This window comes from Nestor notabilis, unplaced genomic scaffold, assembly GCF_000696875.1.
Source record: "Nestor notabilis isolate BGI_N333 unplaced genomic scaffold, ASM69687v1 scaffold10896, whole genome shotgun sequence".
In the NCBI taxonomy this organism is placed as follows: domain Eukaryota; kingdom Metazoa; phylum Chordata; class Aves; order Psittaciformes; family Psittacidae; genus Nestor; species Nestor notabilis.
Genome location: NW_009934260.1, coordinates 27,512 through 47,756, shown reverse-complemented (window position 1 = coordinate 47,756; position 20,245 = coordinate 27,512). Strand labels below are relative to the sequence as shown.

Here is a 20,245-nt window from a genome sequence, read left to right as displayed (position 1 = left end):
GCAGGAATATGGCAGCAAGAGGTGTAATAGCTGGAATTGCTGCATTATTTGTTTCTCACGTTACAGCTGAAAATGTCTAGTATTCATGAAGTGTGATCATATTATTGGACAAAAATGGAATGGAAACCTATTAAAATAAAATAATTGAACTGAGCTGCATTCAGCTGAAATCAAATAGCTGATGAACACATCTTTCATTTGCAATGTGTCTTGGTGGGAAAAAAAAAGCATTTACTAACAGCAGCAGTATTTAATGGTCTTTTAAATCATCTTTTGGAAAACTGCTTTATTGTTTTGATCTGAAACATCATTTAAAGTAATATCCACCTCCACAAAATCCCTTGAGGCAATTATTGGCCTTTCTGATCTTGCCTTGCTGTATTAGTTCTGCCTATGTGTTTGCTTTATGTGAGCTTCCAGAAGCAATTTTCCTCAAACAAGAAAATGCATAAATCCTTGAAGGTTAACTTGTGAGAATTCTGGCTTTGCTGAATGCCTAAGGAATTTCAATTGCCTTCTGAAACCATTCTGTCACTTTAAAAATAACCCCTGAAGTCCGAAGCAATCACGCTGCCTACAAGTCATGTTTTCTCTCCCCTTCAAAGTATATGTCAAAGTACAGAGTTGTCTTTAATGGGAAAGTATTTCTTCCCCCCCTCACACTGCCTTTTGTAATTATCTCTGCCTAGTGTCACATGCTATCTTCTGTAGCCACTCTGCAAGTAATGTGTTGAACCAAACTTAAGTTCTCAGTAGAGAGGAAAGTGAAATTTTTAGGAAATAAACCTCCTATTTTAGCCTTCTGGTTCATCAAGGTATATAAATCTCTGACTGTTTTTCTGAAGTCCAAGGAAGCAATGTCTGTTTAACATCTCATGTACTGAAAGAGAAGAATTAAAGGTTCCCCAGTGTAACTTGAAGGAGTGGGCTTTGATACAAACAAGTATCTTTCTTTCCACCCTCTCATCTATGGTGCAGTTTGGGTAAGGAGCTTGGCTGCTGCAGCATGTTGTGAACACAAAAAGTATACAGGGGCTTAAAAAATGAAATAGAGGATCTAATGGAGAAGAGGTGAACCAGTACTAATGGGCAGTGGGTCCACAGGGAGTCTTCAGTTCAGAAATATGTGCAATGGATGATGGCTGGGAGGAGAAAAGAGGGGGGGATTACAGTGTGTTTGTGCATTTAGGAAAAGGGTGTCTCCTACTCACCACTTCTAGAGGTAGGCTAAGGATAAGTTGGTATCTTTTTGTCTGACTTTGTGCAGCTTCCTTTTGTTTTTGCAAACCCATCTTGATTATAAGCCTTATTGCAAGTATGATTTATTCCATATTTTTCTGCAGATGGATATGTTTAAACATAAATAGTAAAGTGCTCTGAAAACCAAAATCCTGTCCTTTGATCAGTAATCTTGGATAGTTTTATGTCATTATACAAAGGTGCAGTAAAGGTGAGTGACTGACTGCCTTCTCAGTGTTAGTCAGCCAGCTTCACCAGCAGGCAAAGCTTTTCAGCCCTCTTAGCATGCCCCAAGCTGCTCTTCCCCAACATTCTCCCGTGGCACATGTGACAAACAGAGACGAGATGGGAAGTGATTGATGTCCAAGGCACTGAGATGAAAGTTTTCATGCATTAACTGCAAATTTGAAGCTTTCTGTATTGCTGGAGAATGAGTACAGGCCCTTCCTTTTGATCTTAGCTTCTTAAGTGACTCTTGGTCATTCTTCCCTTCCCATCTTCTATCTGTCTCCTTTGCCTTTCCCTTTGTCCTCTTGTAGGTCTAACAACAGCCTATGCCAGGGTTTGCAGCAGGGTCTTAAAATGTTGATACTCCGCATATGCTGGGCTGTGGCTGAAACTTAATAGATGGGTGTCCCTTTGTGTGTGCATGATCAGTATATAAAGCACAAGGGAATAATAATTAAGACTCGGATGAAATTTATTTAAAACAGCCTTCTGAAACTGTCTCAGCTGGTCTGAATTTCCCTGATGCCTATCTGTTCTTGATTGTACCATTATATACAATTCCCTTATCCAGGTATTTTTCCATAGAAGAAGGAAATACCGTCTTTGATAGTGTTGAGATTAAAACCTATGATTTCAGTCTGATTGGATTTGATAAAGCTATAGCTGTAGTTGAACGCCTACATTCCAGAAATAAATTTTTATTAAGCAAGCCTGCCAAAAAAAGAGGTTGAGATATTTACTGCGCAGAATAAGTTTAAAAAAAGTGTGAAAGAAGGATTTTTATTTATTTTTTTTTTACTACTTCTTTATTTGAGAAGTCTTAACCATGACACTGCTCTTAATGCCTCAATAAAAACTATAAACCTTTTCAATTAAAATGTAGCTGCTATTCAGAAATGGTTCAAGCTCCAATTTCATGCTTTATGTCAGCAAAGCCCATCAATTGAATTAAATTCTTCTACCAGCTCCAGGGTACTTATTTCCTTATACATTACCTTTTGGAGCAATACATGCGAGCTACCCCAGATACCTTAGGGACTTGCCAGCATGTTGTGAAGGGACTCTGGACCACTTGCCTATATCCTAGCTGGGCTGGTAGCAGCTTTATCAGGCTGTCAAATGGTGTGTGCAAGGTGTGCTGGTGAGGTTCATGGTAGGATGTGCCTGAAAAGACATAATTTCTCTCGACCCCTTGCACCATCAGAATTTACTTCTGATCAAGGTGAGACACTAGGGGATGCACTCAGTCATGTGTAGGTGCACATCCCTTGGGAAAGTTGGCTTCTAAGGTTGCCCTTTGGAACAGGAGGAACACTTTGAAAGCTTTCTTTCAAAAAAAAAGCAGCTCTTTCCTTTTATTTCTGCAGATAGAAGGTACAAAGGAAGCTTTAGTTCTTCATTTATAAACATACTGATTTAGCTAGAACATAAAGAGTTTCATGCTGACGCACATTCAAACAAGTTTTGCTGCATGTTTGTTATTTTGTATTATATGGCTGATAGAATTCCTGAGGAATGCCTGGAAAAATGCCTCAAGTTATCACTAGGGCTATGTTTCAGAAAAACACCCAGTGTAGCAGAATCACTGCAAAAGATTTTGCTGAGTGATAAATCAAAAACGAGGCTTTCATAGATTTTTGGGTGTTCCCCAACATGCACACTTCTTCTCATCTAAGCTATTTTGTAGCATTTAAGGAAGAAAGTAAATGTAATAGCTGTCAGGCAACTCTTAGTTGTTTGGGTTGTTTGGTTTTTTTCTTTTAAGAAAATTAGGGAAGATGAAAGAATTTCAAGAAGTCTGTGTAATTTGAATTCAGTGGTAGGAGATGCTTCCTTGGCTCTCTGATTTTAGAGTACTGTGAGCACGATATATGCAAATAAGAGCACAACTGGATGCTTCTTTATGATGCTTAAGTAAATAAGACAAAGACTACACACTAGTGAAAACAATTTCACAAAGTAATGAAAATGAGTTGTAATGACATGATAGATGGGTATTTTTGGAAGGTGTTTTCCTTTCTGCAATCATGTCTACCTCTTAAGTAGTATCAGTTTTCGGCTGTTGGGCTCCTTTTCAGGGGAATTATGTTTAATGATACATGGCTTCTTATGATATGGTGGATAAGAAGAACATGGATGTAAAGCAGAAATATCAAAATAAAATTGTAGCTTCAATACTTATATCTATTCCTTCTCTCTTTTCTTAGCTGTGTATGCCCAAAGGGCTGTCTTTCAGGACGCAGGCAGATAACAGAGATCCGCAGCTCCATTCGTTCATCATCACCAGAGAGGATGGCTCTCGTACATACGGGTTTGTGCTCACCTTCTATGAGGAAGTCACGAGCAAGCAGATCTGCACAGCCATGCAAACACTCTACCAGATGCACAATGCAGAGCAATACAGCAGTGTCTGCGCCTCTTCCTCATGCAGCATGGACTCCCTGGCCAGCAGCATCGACGAGGGTGACGCCACGTCCCTCGCCAAGCTCCAGCGGTACAACTCCTACGACATCAGCAGAGACACGCTGTACGTCTCCAAATGCATTTGCCTCATCACCCCTCTGCCCTTCATGCAAGCCTGCAAGAAGTTCCTGATCCAGCTCTATAAGGCGGTGACGTCCCAGCAGCCACCTCCTCTGCCCCTGGAGAGCTACATCCACAACATCCTCTACGAGGTGCCCCTGCCACCCCCGGGGAGGTCACTGAAGTTTTATGGTGTTTATGAGCCCATCATTTGCCAGAGACCTGGGCCCAACGAGCTGCCGCTGTCTGACTACCCGCTGCGGGAGGTCTTCGAGCTGCTGGGCCTGGAGAACCTGGTCCAGGTTTTCACCTGCGTTCTTCTGGAGATGCAGATCCTTCTGTACTCACAAGGTGGGCACTCGTCTGGCGATGCATATTGGGTCTGTTCCCTGGGCAGAACTAATATAAAGCTGTTGGTTTCTCAGTGGATTTGTGAAAAAAACATGAGAGAAATGAGTGTGTCCTAATGAAAGCACTAAATAATTGTTTCCTCCAGGCAGTCTAGGTGCTGCTTGTTTAATTATGCATTGTATTTATTGCTTGTGATAGCTAGCCATAGAATTCACTTAATTATTACCCTTACATTGCCCTTAATCGTGCTGCAAGACAGCATGAAACTAATCCTATCTTCTGCAGAAATACAAGCAGAAAGTGTCTTTCTTTTTCAAATTTCAATAGCGTATTGAAGTTTGAGATTTCCTCCCTCCTGCATGGTGGGTATGTTCTGGTTGAAGCACCAAGAGTTGCATGTCCACGTTGAAGTGTGCCAGCAAGCTTTTGAACATCTGGCCTGTCCCTTTTCTCTTGTGGTTGTGTCTTTCTGCAAAGAATGACAAGGTTTGGTGACTTGGTGCTGGGCATGCTCTGGGGTTTTACAGCCTGTTACTGTTTCCTGTGTGTTGCTGGTTGCTGTGAGTCTGGCCCTGGTGGTATTTGGGTACCGAAAGGAATGTGCCACAACTGTTGTAATGCACCAGAGTGCCTGAGAGAGTCAAGTTCAAGAGTTGCTGACTTTCGGGGGGTCGTCCAAACTTTTTGGAGGTTCCTCTCAGTCTCACTTGGACTCCTCTCCATATTATTTGGGTTCCCAAATGGCTTCTGTGATGCTGAGCATCAGTTGGCAAAACACGCCTCAGGGAGAAAATTTAGGTGGGGGGTGGTTTCATCAGGCTAGAATGAACAACATGAAGCTGGGAGGTATGTGTAACTTCCAACAAAAAGAAGAAGAAATGAATACCTAGACTTCTCAAAAGGTGGGTTCAAGCAACAGACAGCTTGATACAGAGAGGAGAGAGGAGATGGGAAGTCATCTAAAATTATTCAGGCTACAAAACTGAATGCTGGGGTTTGTTGTAGAAAAGGTCAGTGTGTAATAGTAATACTAATGAGTAAATGACTGAGAATGGGGAAGGATGTTCAGGGAGGTGGAAGGAGGTTAGTTCTTCAACATATAACTGAATTCAAAGGATTGGTAGTTCTTTGCAGAGCACTTCTACACATGAACTCCAGGGGTTTGCTTTCAAGAACCGAAAATGAAGGGTTTTATCTGCTCTCAGTTTGAAGTGTGAGCAGAAATCCTGCTGTTAGTTTTGATTAGGCTGCTTTTCCTCTGCTTTCTGCTTCTATGTGTGTGTGTGCTTATCCCTTTCTTCCTTGCTTTGAATCATGCTGTCTTTGCCACCTGACACCAGGGTTCAACATTAAGCAGCAACACCACCGAAATGCCTCCCCATCCCTGCTCATCATTCCCACTTGGGTCCCTACTTATGGACTCACTGAAAACTGAGATTCTTTTTACTGGGTTGTGGTTTTTTTACTGTAAGCTAGTAGCGTTAGGAAGAATCTGCTTGTCAGATTACATTTTAGTAGTATTTTTTGCAGATGGAGAGCAACCTGCATATGAATTACTTTGGAAGAGTCCTTGAGACAGATACAAAGTAGCCACTAAATAATTTTGATTCAATTTTCAGTGCCACCAGACATTAGATAAGTAAGTGTTTTTCTTCCAATTATTGGCTATAATTTAAGGGTTTACTTGTTCTATTTGTTTTCACTGTGGATTTCTTTGCAAAGAAAAATGACATAGTGAGAATTAATCCTCTACACCCTTCAAAATTCAGATTTATTTGTTTTTCTGCTCCGTTACTGGCGAATCTAGGGATGTCCTTGACATGGCCTTTACTTCCCTACCTTATATAGACACAACTTGATGGTGCATGGGGAAAAGCATGTACAGATGTACTAGGGAAATTCTGTGATTATGTAAATAGCATCGTAATGCTGGTTCCCAGAGGTGGGGAATGTGGAGTGGAAGTCAAGTGCAAAGCCTCAGTTTTGGCACATCCTGATGGCTGAGTGCTTGGCTAATTGTGCACTGCAGCTTCTTTTTAAATGTCAGTCTTGCAATTCCAGAGAAAGAAAACAAAGCGTCTCTTTTCCTGTTTGAGATACAACTAGCCTAGATACTACAGAAATCTCTCTAAGCTCAGGGACAAATGCTTTCTTAACTCCCAAGCTCTTCCAAGGGGAAAAAATGAAAAGTTTTTGGCTTATCTCTTGTTCCATAGTAACAAATGTGAGAGTGATTTTGCAAATGCGTCCTTCCTCCCCTTTCTGCTTGAAAGAAGGTGAACTCACTGGACTATGTTTCCAAAGGCCTGGCCTTGCTGCAACTGTTCCAAACTCGACGAGATAGCAGAAGATGTTCTTGTGTCCACAGGGTGCAATTTCAAGCAGGACAGCATTATGCACCCAAAGTCAGAATTCATTGAAATGCTGCAGTACTCAAAGAATCAGAGCACTGGACCAAAACCTACTTTGGTTCACCAAGCTATGTCAGTATTAATAAGCTGTTAATAACATGCATGGGACATGTAAGCTGAATTTTTTGTGGTTCTCCTAGCCCTGTTGCAAAGAAGGTTTTCATTCAAGCTTGCAAAAAAGAAAGAAATTTGTTTTCTTTCTAAAGAATGAAGACTTCTTTTAGAAAGTTGGGTGAAAATGCAGATTGTTGCACCGACCTGATCATACAATGAGCCTGCTGGCTATCTACTGAGAACCTTAAACTTCTCACTAAACAGCTGTCCACTAAAGGCAGATTACATTTGCAGCCAAGAAAGAGCTGTGGGGACATGAAAACTGCAAATGCTGGGAACAACTGGTCAAACAGCTTTGGTTCCAAACTTTACAGGCAAGCATGGTCAGTGGGCCACCTGCGGGAAGGATGGTGGTCAAGTGGAGTTGTACCTAATTGGTGATAACAGCAGTGAAGGGCTGGCAGGAAGGTTGCATGGAGACTGTACTGGCTTTTCTGGAGTGGTTTTCCTCTAATGAATTAAGAGTTGATGATGAAAACATTTATTTTTAATCCTGTAGCTCAGGCATAGTGTTTCCAGCAGCCTGAACAAAGGAATCTAGCTAAATGAAGAGGTGAAAGTGTTACATGACTTTACACAGCTTGCGCTGGATTCATTCCCAGCATGATACCAGAGTCTGGCACAGTTCTGCAGGAGGGACAGGACAGGACCTGTAGGTGTTTGTACCGTGGCTGCTGTAGTCAACTTTGGTTTTCTAGTTGCTCTGTTCGTGATGTTCATGGTGAGTGGTATCCCATAATTTGGGAAAATGCAGGGATGGCAGTGGACTGTAACTTAACTTTGCAGCTGTGGTGGTTAAGCAGAGGGATGAGAGACTGACATAAAAGGATGATGAGCTCATTTTCAAGTTACTTCATTCCCAAATGTTTTGGACTGCGGGCAACTAACTTAATCCTCAATTTCTCTCAGGTCTATAGTTTAAGCTTCAAAGCAGCTTGGTGCTACAGAGCTCTCTCAGTGTCTTTACAAACCACAGTTTGGGAACTGTTGGTGTGGATAAATTGTGTCCTTCTGGGGCAAAAGCCAGTATGACCAAAACATTTCAGCCTGAAGCTGTGAAACGTCTGTGCAGCTTAAGATCAGCAAAGAGTACTGTGGCAGTGTTAGGGCAAAACACAGAACAAGGCAAGGATAGATGGATAACAGGCAGAGAGACCTGTGCTGGTGCGTAAACAGCAAGACTGAAAAGACGAGTCCTTACTGTTCATGGAGACAGCATGGACTTCCAGGGAGTTAATCAAAATCACTCTTGGTGGGTAGATGTAACAGACCACTCTAAGCGTCACTTCGGCCAGCAAAGGTGATGCAGAAAGCTGTACCTGAAAGCACTAGCAGGAAAACTCCTTTGGATTCAGGATATATCTTTCTGCCTATACAGATTGCTTTTAAGTTTAAATAAGACCAAATTTTAACACTGGCACTTTGAAAACCAAGGGGAGGGATTAGATATTTTTCCCTCATAATTCTTCAAGGTGCAGTCTTTGCAGTACTCTTGCAAGTGGCCTTTATTTGATTCAGAGCATAGCTCTCCCGTGTGACCATGGAAATGTGAATGTCCAGACTTCCATCAATGTCCACCCTGTGATAGCTGCTACAATTTCCTGAGAATCAATAACAAAACACCACTGGCATGATATGTCTGCTGGAGAGAGATGAATTAAACTATGAGCTCTGCAGAGACCTTGGCAATCCATTTCGCATGTCTGCATTTCTAGGGATTTAAACATGAGAGGGAATGTGTGGATGAGACAAAGATAAACTTCTTAGAGCTTAGGCTGTTTCTACTCATTATAATTTTGAGCGTTTCCCAAGTTGTTTTTCAAAGGGCTTGAGTAATTGCACTTCAGAATTGTTTGCTTCTTTTTTTTTCCACTCTTAGAAATTATAATACAAATGACTGCATATATATAGTCATTGCCTAGAAATAGGTAGTGTCTGAAAAGTCTTTCTTATGAAATCTGTTTTGGGGGAGATTTTTTTTAAAACAAACACATCCATGATGTGTTTGCTTGTTAAAGCATTTTTACACCGAATAGTTACATAGAAAACCTTTGCTCTTCTGCTCACTATTTAAATAGTTGCACTCCACACTAGTATTGGTTAAAAACCAAAGGGAAACTATTGGACAGAGCAATTTACATGGGGATAAAATTCTGTGAAAGAGACCTGGCTTTAGGGCCTCAGCAGCACCACAGTCAGAGGAGACTGCAGTGTGTGTTCCCCTGGAAAGGAGACAAGCAGTTGGATAGAATAGTCAAATAGACTCTTCATTTTCAACTTAGGTGAAAAGACAAAACCAATGTTTAATTAGAAGTTGCTCAATTTTATTAGCTGAGGTCAATATGGCCTGAAAAGCCAAGTTTTTAAAGCATCTGGAAACGAGGAGAAGGAGCTAGTTGTTGCCTGCTGGAGTCTATGCCATCCCCACCACCTTGCTGCCCTAGTGCAGAGCAAGGGGGCTCCCTGTGTCATCAGGGGCATCTTCACATGTCCCACTGCCCCCTTGTCAGCTTTGTCACAGACTTTTGCCCTGCTCTCAGAGGCTTAACTGTGCTGGTAGTGGGAGCTAATTCAAGTTTTCCTGTGAATTAATTCTTAAGGTGGCTCTTAATCATAAACTAATTTATGCTGAATCACTGATGGCAAGCTGTGACATGGATAAATGGAAATTTATTGAAGTGGAAGTGATTTTTTTCCATTAAGCATTTGCCAGCATGGGAAAATGAGAAGAATTGGTCTCAGTGAATATTGCCCTTAGGATGTTTCCCTTGAGGCAGAGCTGACCCGCAGTCTCAGAGGGTAATTTTTAGTTCATGCAATTAAATCTAAGGCTTGTCTTAATCATCGTGTATAAGAAAATATGTATTTTCAGATTTGCATAAATTGCTGCTCTGCTTTTATCTTGTAACTCAAGTGCTATGCATCCACTGGTAAATCCACTCATCCATCAGGGGTAATGGACATTGAGATGCCATGGGCTGTCTCCCCAGGATGTTCTACTGGTTAGAACCCTCTGTCACTGACCTGTACAAGTGTCCTGAAGGCAGCACTGGTACTAGGTGCTTTCTATGGAGAATCCCTGGCAGTGTTCACGGCCAGGTTGGACAGAGCCTTGGGCAACGTGGTCTAGGGTGAGGTTGGAACTAGATGATCTTAAGGTCCTTTCCAACCCAAACCATTCTACAATTCTATGACTAACCTTTCCTGAACTCTTTTTGGGCATTTTATCTGAACATCTCTTGAAAAATCACCTGGTCTGGCTTGTCAGTCATCACAGCTGCCAGTGTACAAACCAGATGAAAGATGGAAGCTTCCAGGGCGCTTTGAAGTCTGCAATGCTTTTTATGCGTTGATTCTATGGAGCTATTGAGACCTGATTTGAAAACCTTTGCTTTTGTAAGCAATTTTTGTCTCAGACGTGAATTGCAAATTCCTTTTTCATCTTCAGTATGCTATATATAAACATTACAGTTCTGAAGGTACCAAGCTCCTAGACAGGCCTCGTTGTGTGCCGTTCCTGACTCGCACTCAGAGTTCAAAGCAGAATATTCCCTTTTGTTTTCCATGTTTTTCCAATATACCTGGCTTAGCTAATCCATATTTGGTACAAAAAGTAGCAGTTGAACAGCGATTGCTTGTAATACTTTGACTGCAAAGGTAGCATGTGGAAAAACAAATCAAAAGAATGTTTTAAAGCCAGTTCAGGTGTTTCCCTCTAAAGAACTAGCTCCTTCTCATTAAGGTTCGTTGATTTATATTTTCTCTCTGTCATTGGCTTTGTTTTGTTTAAAATGATTGCTTAGAATTGTTTTCTTCCTTTTGGTAAGGAAGAAATATTACTCTTTGAGAACATCATCTGATTATCATCTTCCAGGATACATATTTAAATGCACGGCTTTGCAAAGCTGCAGTTATACTTTATGCATGTTCAAAAAGCAGTAGAGGAAAGGAAGTGGTGGCCAGGTAACCCATCTTTTCAAATGCTTCCAAGTGCTTTCAAACTGTGTGTAAAGCAGGACTTAAAAAGGAAAAGAAAGAGAAAGCATGGTCTATTTTTAAAGCGTTGTACTGGATTTAGAAGATCCAAGCTGAGACTCCAGCTCTGCAGTAGCTTTCTACCTTACCTTTCGTATGTTACTGGAACAGAGAGCTGGAAAACTGCCAAATTGCTCTTTCGTCGTGAAAGCTGGGTGTGTTGAAACCAGAATAAGAGTGTACTGATCACAGCAAGAACGCTGTTTCTGGTTTGAATGAGTGTGTGTGTGTGCTCTTACACATGCCTTATACTCAAAAATTCTGTGGTTGGGCATTTGCTGAGAATGTCATGGGTGGTAAAATTTCTCTTCTGTTTGATTATGACCAAAGACTTGAACCTGTTTTGGAGGTAGCACCTGAACAAGGGAGGTCTTGGCTGTTCTGTGCAGGGGCATCCTTTTCCTTTCTCAGAAGAACTTGGTTACGCTTTGCTGCAGCATTGTAAGGATTTTGAGATACCAGATTCCTTTGTAGTAGGAAAAGTAATTTTTATGTTGAGCTTTGTGGATTTCTTAACATCTCAGAGCTTCTATACTCAATCTGTAAAATGAAAGGAGAAGGATTATTTTGTCTGGTTTTCTCAGTTACTGTCTGTGTTTTGACTTTAAGCTCTTTGGGATAGATATTTCTGCATGCACAGTATCTGTGGTAATACTGTGCTGATTGGTTATTGTCCTGTTATTGTATTATGGAGAATCGACATCAAGACAAATAATTGTCAAATTTTGTCCTCTTTCAGAATTACATTTATAGTGAATTGATGTTCAGAATTGATGTTCAAATGCTGAAACCATTTCCATCTCCATGCTTATGCAGCAGAACTGCCAACCCATGCTGGAGAGGATCCCCTCCCCAGTTATTTGTCCTGTGCAAGAAGTGAGATGCAAGGACTTGGCCAAGGGCCCCTGGCGGATGCTGCCAGAAAAAGGAGTTGGATCCAGACTCCTTGAACTCAACTCTGTTGCCCTCTTCTTCAATTAGGGAGAAGGTTAAGTGTGAGAGACAGACCTGTGCCAAATCCTGCTAAGCAGCTGTTAGGAGGCAGCAGTTGCAATAGAAGCCATGGAGGTCACTTTGTCCTGGGATTATCCTCCTTGAGCAGTTTGTCTTGGAAAATGTCCTGTGTATAAATCAGAGGTTGGACCCTGAACACAAAGAATCATAGGACTGTAGAATCATTCAGGTTAGAAAAGATCCTTAAGATCATCAAATGCAGCCATCAACCCAGCACTGCCAAGTCCACCACTAAACGATGTTACTGAGTGCCACATCTACACAGCTTTCAAATAGCTCCATGGGTAATCACTCTACCACTTCCCTGGGCAACCTGTTCAAATGCTTGACAACCTTCAGGTGAAGAAATTTTTCCTAATATTCAATCTGAACCTCCCCTGGCACATTATAAGGCCATTTCCTCTCATCCTTTCAAGCAGTTGCAGAGAGCAATAACGTATCACCAGAGCTTCCTTTTCTCCAGGCTGAACAACCCCAGTTCCCTCAACTGCTTCTCCTAAGACTTGTTCTCTAGACCCTTCACCAGCTTTGCTGTGCTTCTCTGGACACACTCCCCACCTCAATGCTTTTCTTGCAGTGAGGGGCCCAAAACTCATCAGTGCCGAGCACAGGGGAACAATCACTTCCCTGGCCCTGCTGGCTATGCTGTTTCTGATATGGGCCAGAATGCTGTTGGCCTTCTTGGCCACCTGAGCACGCTCATGTTCAGCCGGCTGTTGACCAACACCTCCTGCTCCTTTTCCATCAGACAGCTTCCCAGCCACTCTACCCCAAGCCTGTAGCAAGCGCTGTAGCAGCTGTAGCTACTGTCTGTAGCAGTATTATTTCAGGCTGTGTAATTCAGCACAGGCTTTGAAATTGTCTCGTGCGTACTATGACATGTGACTTTCTGTATTTGATTTTTTTTAAAAATCCTTTAAAGCTTTCGGAGTTACGAAAGGTTATGAGATGCCCACGGTTCACCAGTAGGTGTTGTAAGTTGAGTTTGTGTAGGTGCTTCTCAACAAGACAGCCCATGGAGCTGTGTACTTGCAGACCATTGCACAGGAAGGGATTCATAAATGGCTGATCTGTAGCTGGGAATGGTTTTGAGGTGTAACCTTGAGACTGACTTGTATGCACAAAAATCAGTTTGAAGATTGAGTGACTAGCTATTAGTAAGACAAGATGAAAAATGTTTTTGCCCGCCCGGCTGACCTTCTGCAGATCGAGGCTGGTTTTCCACAAAGAGGTGCTAGCAAGAAGGAGAATGAGTTATGCGATTTGTTGTTTTAATTTGCATATTTATTCAAGTGCATCTTGCCACTGACCTCCTAAATAGCTGAGCCGTGTCAGATGGCAGAGCTGTTGCTGATGTCTGCCAAGGCATCAGGCTGACTTGTTTAGGAAACAGGGCGGGCCAGGCTGGGGTCCTATCCAGGCAAAAGCAGACAGTGGGGCTATAGGAAAAAAGCTGCCTTACCAGACTCAAAACCACATTCATACATACCCCTTTAATTTTCTGGAGTAAAGCAGAGGGGCTAGGAGAGATGAGCAGCTACCCAAGTGTTACCAAGGGTCTGGGCCTGGCCTTGGTGAGCCTGAAAAGTGTCGCTTCAGCCACAGCTCATGAGATTTGCCTGGCACTGAGAACTCGAGAACTGGTTTTGGATGCAGCCATAAAGGAGACATCCTTTCTACTGCTCTTGGTGGTTACTGGTGATGTACCATGCACTGAAGCTGCAAATAGTGAAAAGAAGCTTTCACAAGTGGTGGGGGCCCGGGACAGGAATTGGAACCGACTCCCTTGTCTTGTCTGTGCCGTGCACCTTGTGCAAGTTCAGAGACACTTACAAACTTGCACTTTGGTGTTCCTGTCTTTAACCAACACTGTTAAATGAGATACGCTGCTGTTTCATGGCAAGTTAAGATTAATTCGTAAGGAATTGGGGTTCATGTACTTAGACATCTGGGGGGAGTTGTTATTAATGCAGAAGCTGCTGTAACGTGAAGTAGGAGCAATCGTCTGCTTTCACAGTTTACAAGACCCAGGACCCTTTTACCTGTTTCCTGATGGATTGTCTGCAGTTTGAGATTGACTGTAAGGATGACCATCTCTTTAATACCAACATGTGATTTATTTATTTATGTAAAGGAAAACAAAAACCAAAACTGTGGTGTTCTGAAACTTAGATTCCCTCATATTCGTAAACAGGTTGTGGTGTTGCATCATGCCAGCTGGTTAGTTGAGAAAGAATTTACTCATATCCAGATTCTGAAATATTCTTGCAGCTCAGCTGGATCAAATTAAGTTTTAATTTAAAGAGTAAAGCACGATGTGTTTATTTGAACCAGACATTGCAAAGCAGTGAACTAGGAAAACAATACAGTGTAAATATGCTAGCTATACAGAATATTTTTGACAACTGAATTTCTTCTAGGCTTCTGTTTGAGTTTTATTTACAAGCAGTGCTTTTAAATACATAGGGACTGTAAACTGCTGCTGGTATGTGGCCAACGCAAGTCTTCTGGAACGTAGTAGTAGCAAGTGGAAGAGAAACAGGCAGACAGGAGCAAGTGAGAAACCACAATGTTTCTTTCAAGTTCACTTCTTTCTCCTCCTTTTTACTTGTAAAAATACATGCTTTTTATAGAATTAAGAGTATTATTATCCTGTACTATAGTAAGAACTTCTGGTATCCTTTTAATAAATGAATTTAATGACATAATAGATCTAGATAAGATATGAATATTTATGCTCAGCAGTTTCTTCCTGGGGGTAATGAGTTTTGACGAATAAAATAATGTTTAAGGTTTTTAAGTACTGTCTTATTTTCACACATCTTGCCATATAAACACAGTTTCTCTGTTGTTTTCTCGCTGATGTCCTTGCCAACCAGATTTCAAAAGCAAAACACAAAAATAATTCAATGTCTGTCTCCCTCCCTCCCTGTCTAGATTATCAGCGGCTGATGACGGTGGCAGAGGGGATCACAACGCTGTTGTTCCCATTTCAGTGGCAGCATGTGTACGTCCCCATCCTTCCTGCCTCTCTCCTGCATTTTCTGGATGCTCCTGTTCCCTACCTGATGGGGCTGCAGTCCAAGGAGGGAACCGACCGCTCCAAGCTGGAGCTGCCTCAGGAGGTCAGTCTCCACCTTTGGGGGTGCAATCTTGGAATGTATTGTTAATATTTTTGTGTGAATCCCTGCTCGAAAATGCCATGCCTGGTGTTAGAAGCCTTCTCTGGCACTATGAAGACTGTTTGCCTGCAGGAGTGAGATAGTAGGGAAGTCTCACCAGCCCTTCTCAGTCCATTCCTGAATTTAATGAGTACCACTACATATACTGACTCCTAAATGCTTCTCCTCCTGCTTCTTACTATGATGCTGAAAGTTTCTGTGCTTTCTCTACGTCACATGCTTCATCAGATCTTGTTGCTCTTTGTCACTGTCATAGTCCTATTGACAGAGGGCTAAAGAGCCTTTCATTCGGGGATGGTCTTCATGAATCTGGATCTCAGGTGCGGTTGCTAGATGGTATAATAAACCTGTCCTTCTGTTGCTGATGAGAAGTGTCATCCTGTCCTGCCAGCCTCGTGCCAGCCTCGTCCCACCCTTGCATGAGCCCACAAGTTCCTGTCTGGGTTGAGGTTCATTACAAACAAGCCAGATGTGCATTAATTCCATGCCTGTGAACCACTTAGGGGCATACATGCATACTTACTTCCAAAATATTGACTCAATCCAGTGGTGGTCTTTTGAAGATCTTCTGTCCTCCCATGCATTGGGAAGTGAAAACTTTGAGTGGTCTATCACTTTTTCCACAGAGGAAAAAAGGACAGAAAGGTCGTCCTAATCTAGGTGTTAAATTGCTGGTGGTAGAGACTGAAATGGAGATTCTTCTCCTCAAGATTTCATCAAGATGATTAAAACTGCTTCGCTTTTTAACCTGGCCACTGATCACTCTCCATACTACGAAGTCTTTGCGATATGGCTAGCCCGTCTGCATCTGAGATGGTAACTGGAGCCATCTCCTGAGCATGCTCTGCATCCTGGCTTGGGTTTGTATGGCTGTAACATCTCGTGGCAGTGGTAGTGCTGTGCTCAGCTTCATGCACAGACCTTTCCCAGGGGCCAAGTCTCTAAGGCTTGCAGATAGGTGCTCTGGCTGAGGAGGCAGGTGGGAGCAGCAGCAGGGGAGGATGTGCAGGAGGGGGCGTTTGTATGTGGAACTGGAGGGATAAACACAGGGCAAGGATAATACGGTTTTTAATAAAGGTCTATTTTAAGTATTAGGTGGAGGTGCCTGATTCTTAGCATCGCTGGCATGTAACAGTGCAAATCAAGTCTTGCCTTGTGGATACAATGACCCAATTGCATGAAATTTGCATTGGTGTGGAAAAGAAGCTGGTATCTAGCTACGCTTTTCAGTAAAACCATGCTAATATTACATAATTACTGTGATTTTAAAAATTATTAGTCATGTGTTTCAGTTAGCAGATTAAGCTGTCATTTTGCTTAAATTAACGTTTTAATGTGATGGGCTTGAAGTACTGCTGGAATAACAAATTAAATATTGCCAGTGAGGGGAGGGTAATAGTGGGTTGGAAACGACACACACTCCCCACTGAGGTATGATGTATAACAAATGAGTGAAAAATATCAGCATTTATGAACACCACAGGTCCAGTAACAGTGGGAGAGGGAAAGAAAGAAGGGGTATTGAATAGGGAAGGTCTTAAATCTCAAATTTCTCTAGACAATAAAAAATTAGAAAATCCTTCAACATGCAAGCGGTAATGAAATGTTGTTCGCTTTAGCATTCCTTTACTGTTCAGGCCAGGGGCTAGCTTTTCAAGCTCTTGCTCTAAATATAAACCATTTGTTTGCTAGAGATAAAAATTCTAACAACTGGCCATCGTGCTGTTTTAAGGTTACTAATCTCTCTGCATTAACTTTAATCATCAGATGTTTTTGAAGAGAGAAGTGAGACCAATTCCCCAAGGGTTTTCTGAATCCAAATCTCATTTTTCAAATTTTGTAAATTATATGCAGAGCTGAAATTAAAAAGCCTTTGAAATGAAATATTGATAGATAAGAAGACAGTCCTTGAGCTAAAGAACCACACCGATGCATACCACAACTCTTTAAAGCTGTATAGCTAAGTAAAGCAAATTGTTTTGGGTGAAGAAATGCTTTTCTTTGTACAGTCCAGATTTATTATGAAAAAGTGAGCTGAAGGGACACTTTTCTTTACCAAATTAATCCTAATACACTTTAAAGTATCTATGCGAAAGGTGATTAATGTCAAACATGTCCCAGAAATATCAGATATATTATAAGCATGTTTGCTGTAGAATGTATTGTCCTGGTGAATGAAAATTAACCTTTTCAGAAAAGGAGGAAAATCAGTCCTTTCTGTTCATATAATCAGAAGATTAGTCTGCAGTGCTTGGTGAGAAGTAAAGAACAGCACAAGCGCCTTGGAGCAGGCAGAAGAGCTGAGCTAATGGCCAAGTAAGGCATAACAAAGATCTGCTGCTGCTGCCCCTGCCCTGTGGGTTTCTGCATCTTCTGTTCTGCAGCTTTGTGCCAGGGTAAAACCCATCAGAGCTCAGCACCTTGGGAATCTGACCTGGTTTAAGATTTTACTCGGCACAGTGCACTCAGACAGTGAATTTCAGATGTAAGCCGCAGTCCAGAAGATCGATTACTGTTTTTCATTCTGCTATTATTCCTGAGGGTGCATTTGCAATGTAATTAATTTTTATGTAGGGTTCTTCCATCCCCCCATTGACACGTGCCAAGCAAGAAGTATCTGCTCCGCTAGATTAATGTCTTCGCTTAGCTTTAATCTTATGGGCTGACATCCATCTCCATTCATAGCAAAGCTGTCTAAGAGCACTCTGTTTAAATCTCAGGCAGTGGAATTGCCAAGATTAAAAGCCTTCGTGGAAACGGGGTAGGGAGAAGGGGAAAATGGGGCTTGACCTCCAATGGGCAAGTTATACTGAGACGTGATCCCAAAGGATTTGCGTGGGACTCTCTTTTGTAGCTTTGCTTGTAGCAATGTCATCTTTCTCACTGAACATCTCATTCCTTGGTAGCACAGCTACAGAGGCTTCTTGCAGTTGGATCCTGGTAAAATAAACATGCCCTTGAGATGCGATAATTCAACACACATAGTTTTTATGTGAGCTGAGAAGTGGCATTGAGCATTCTGTTTGCTAGCGTGTCCTTGGCTAGTCTGGGAGGGGATATCAAATCTTTGCAACAGGAAGTCTAGGATCTGCAAGTCCTAACGGAACAGGAGAGAGCAGGAGGCTTTATTTATTCATGAAATTGTTGCCATCCAATTGGTCTTCAGCTTTACTGAAACATCACAGGCTAGACAACACAACTAAAGTCTCCTGCACATGTGTGCTCTTACCCTTCTGCTGAAAGCTCTTACCCTGGGAAAATAGAGCTACTTAGAAGAGAACCATAGAATCACAGAATGGTTCGGCTTGGAAGGGACCTTAAAGCTCATCTAGTTCCAACCCCCCTGCCCTGGGCAGGGACACCTTCCACCAGACCAGGTTGCTCAAAGCCCTGTCCAGCCTGTCCTTGAACACTGCCAGGAGGAAGCCAATTCAGTGCTGAGTATCCGTTTTGAAACCTTTATTTGTATTTCAGGCCAACTTGTGCTTTGTAGACATCGATAACCATTTCATCGAGCTGCCAGAGGAATTCCCCCAGTTCCCCAACAAGCTGGAGTTTATCCAGGAAATCTCCGAGGTTCTCCTGCAGTTTGGCATCCCGCCGGAGGGTAACCTGCACTGCAGCGACAGCGCCACCAAACTCAAGAACCTGGTCCTTAGTGACTTGGTGAACGACAAAAAGAACGGGAACATCCCCAGCAACGCCCTCAACATGTACGAGCTGCTGAAAGGCAACGAGACGATCGCCCGCCTGCAGGCCCTGGCCAAAAGAACTGGCGTGACGATGGAAAAAATGACCATCACGGCTCCCCTCGCAGAGAAGGAGAAGGATGGGAAACTGCCGTGTGAGGAGGTGGAGCTGAGGGACTACAAACTGAACGTGCAGCTTCGCGAGGTTTTCGCCAACCGCTTCACACAGATGTTCGCAGACTATGAGGCTTTCGTCATTCAGGCTGCCCCCGATATGGAGTCGTGGCTGACAAACAGGGAACAAATGCAAAACTTTGATAAAGTAAAGATAGCCATGTATTCATTTTTCCATCTGACAGTGCTTTTGGGAGGGAGGGAGGGAGAATAGCTATGTAATGTGTGTATATATAGCCTAGGTACTCCTTAATCCCCTGTTCTTTATCTGCCTCATTGAGAGATTTGTCTGATTTGATTATACACAGGGCCAGATTGCCTGACAAAGTGAATCGGTGCAGGTCCACTGAGCTGGTCAGAGCTGCCCTGGCTTTTCTGAACCAAGCTGGCAGGTTTCTGCCCAGCTCGTGGGGCTTCCTCTGTGGGTTTGGTGGAAAGGGTAGCAATGGAAAGTGACTTTTTTCCTTTCTTTCTTTCTTTCTTGTTTGCTGAGAGGATTGGTGCACGCACAAGACAAAAAACAAATCCAGTCCTTGTTTCCTAATCTCACAGTAGAGCTTTTTTTAATGGGTAGTGTTGTTCTGTAGAAGGTTATCACATCCGTATGGCAGAAGAGTACTGTTGCGACCGCACTGTAGTGTGTACACTAGACTGAAAAGGAAGCTGAGATTACAAATGGGGAAGTAAAGAGACTGTAGGCTAGCAAAAGGAATGAGAAATGTTGGGAAGCTTGCACAGTTATTTCTGAGTGACCTTGCAAAGTAGTTAGCTCTCCTAGCCATCAACTTTTCAGATACAAGTCCTTCTCTAAGGAGCATGGTAGAAGGATAAACAGTCAGGAGCACACTAAATATTGATCTGAGTCAGTTTTTGATCAAAAAAACACTGCTATGCCTTTTATTGATTTTGTTTGTATTCAGGCATTGAACAGTGCAGCCTTCATAAGGCAAGGATTGTTTAAGCAATCCCTGCTGATACTTCTACAATAAAATGGGCTGTTAAGGTTAGGGTTTTCAAAGCTCAGTTAGAGACTTGGGCACACAATCAGTTTTAATTGGAAATTCATGATTAATTGCCCTGAATAACTTCACAAAAGAGCATTAGCTGTAGTGCACTGTGCACCCCTTGATGTGTACGACAACTTAATAAATTATCTGGTCCCAAGCAGGGGTGCCAGACTAGAGGTCCCAAGTGGGCATATTTGGTGGTCATCTGCCATGGCTTGCACAGGGCTTGTTCCTGCAGGTGGTAACTGCTAGGCTGCTTTGAGAAAGCTGGAATTATG

The 20,245-nt window shown here is 42.4% G+C and overlaps 1 protein-coding gene across 1 annotated transcript in view; it reads left to right on the top strand.

The window, feature by feature from the left end:
* The window catches only part of LOC104407851 (DENN domain-containing protein 5B), a gene marked incomplete at both ends in the record, with an annotated part of 47,967 nt that overhangs the window by 1,316 nt on the left and 26,406 nt on the right, over window positions 1-20,245 (top strand). Inside the window, 3 exons of the mRNA XM_010017239.1 lie at window positions 3,675-4,341; window positions 14,853-15,040; window positions 18,572-19,108. Coding sequence (XP_010015541.1) covers window positions 3,675-4,341; window positions 14,853-15,040; window positions 18,572-19,108 — 1,392 coding nt within the window. The remainder of the gene's footprint in view (window positions 1-3,674; window positions 4,342-14,852; window positions 15,041-18,571; window positions 19,109-20,245) is intronic.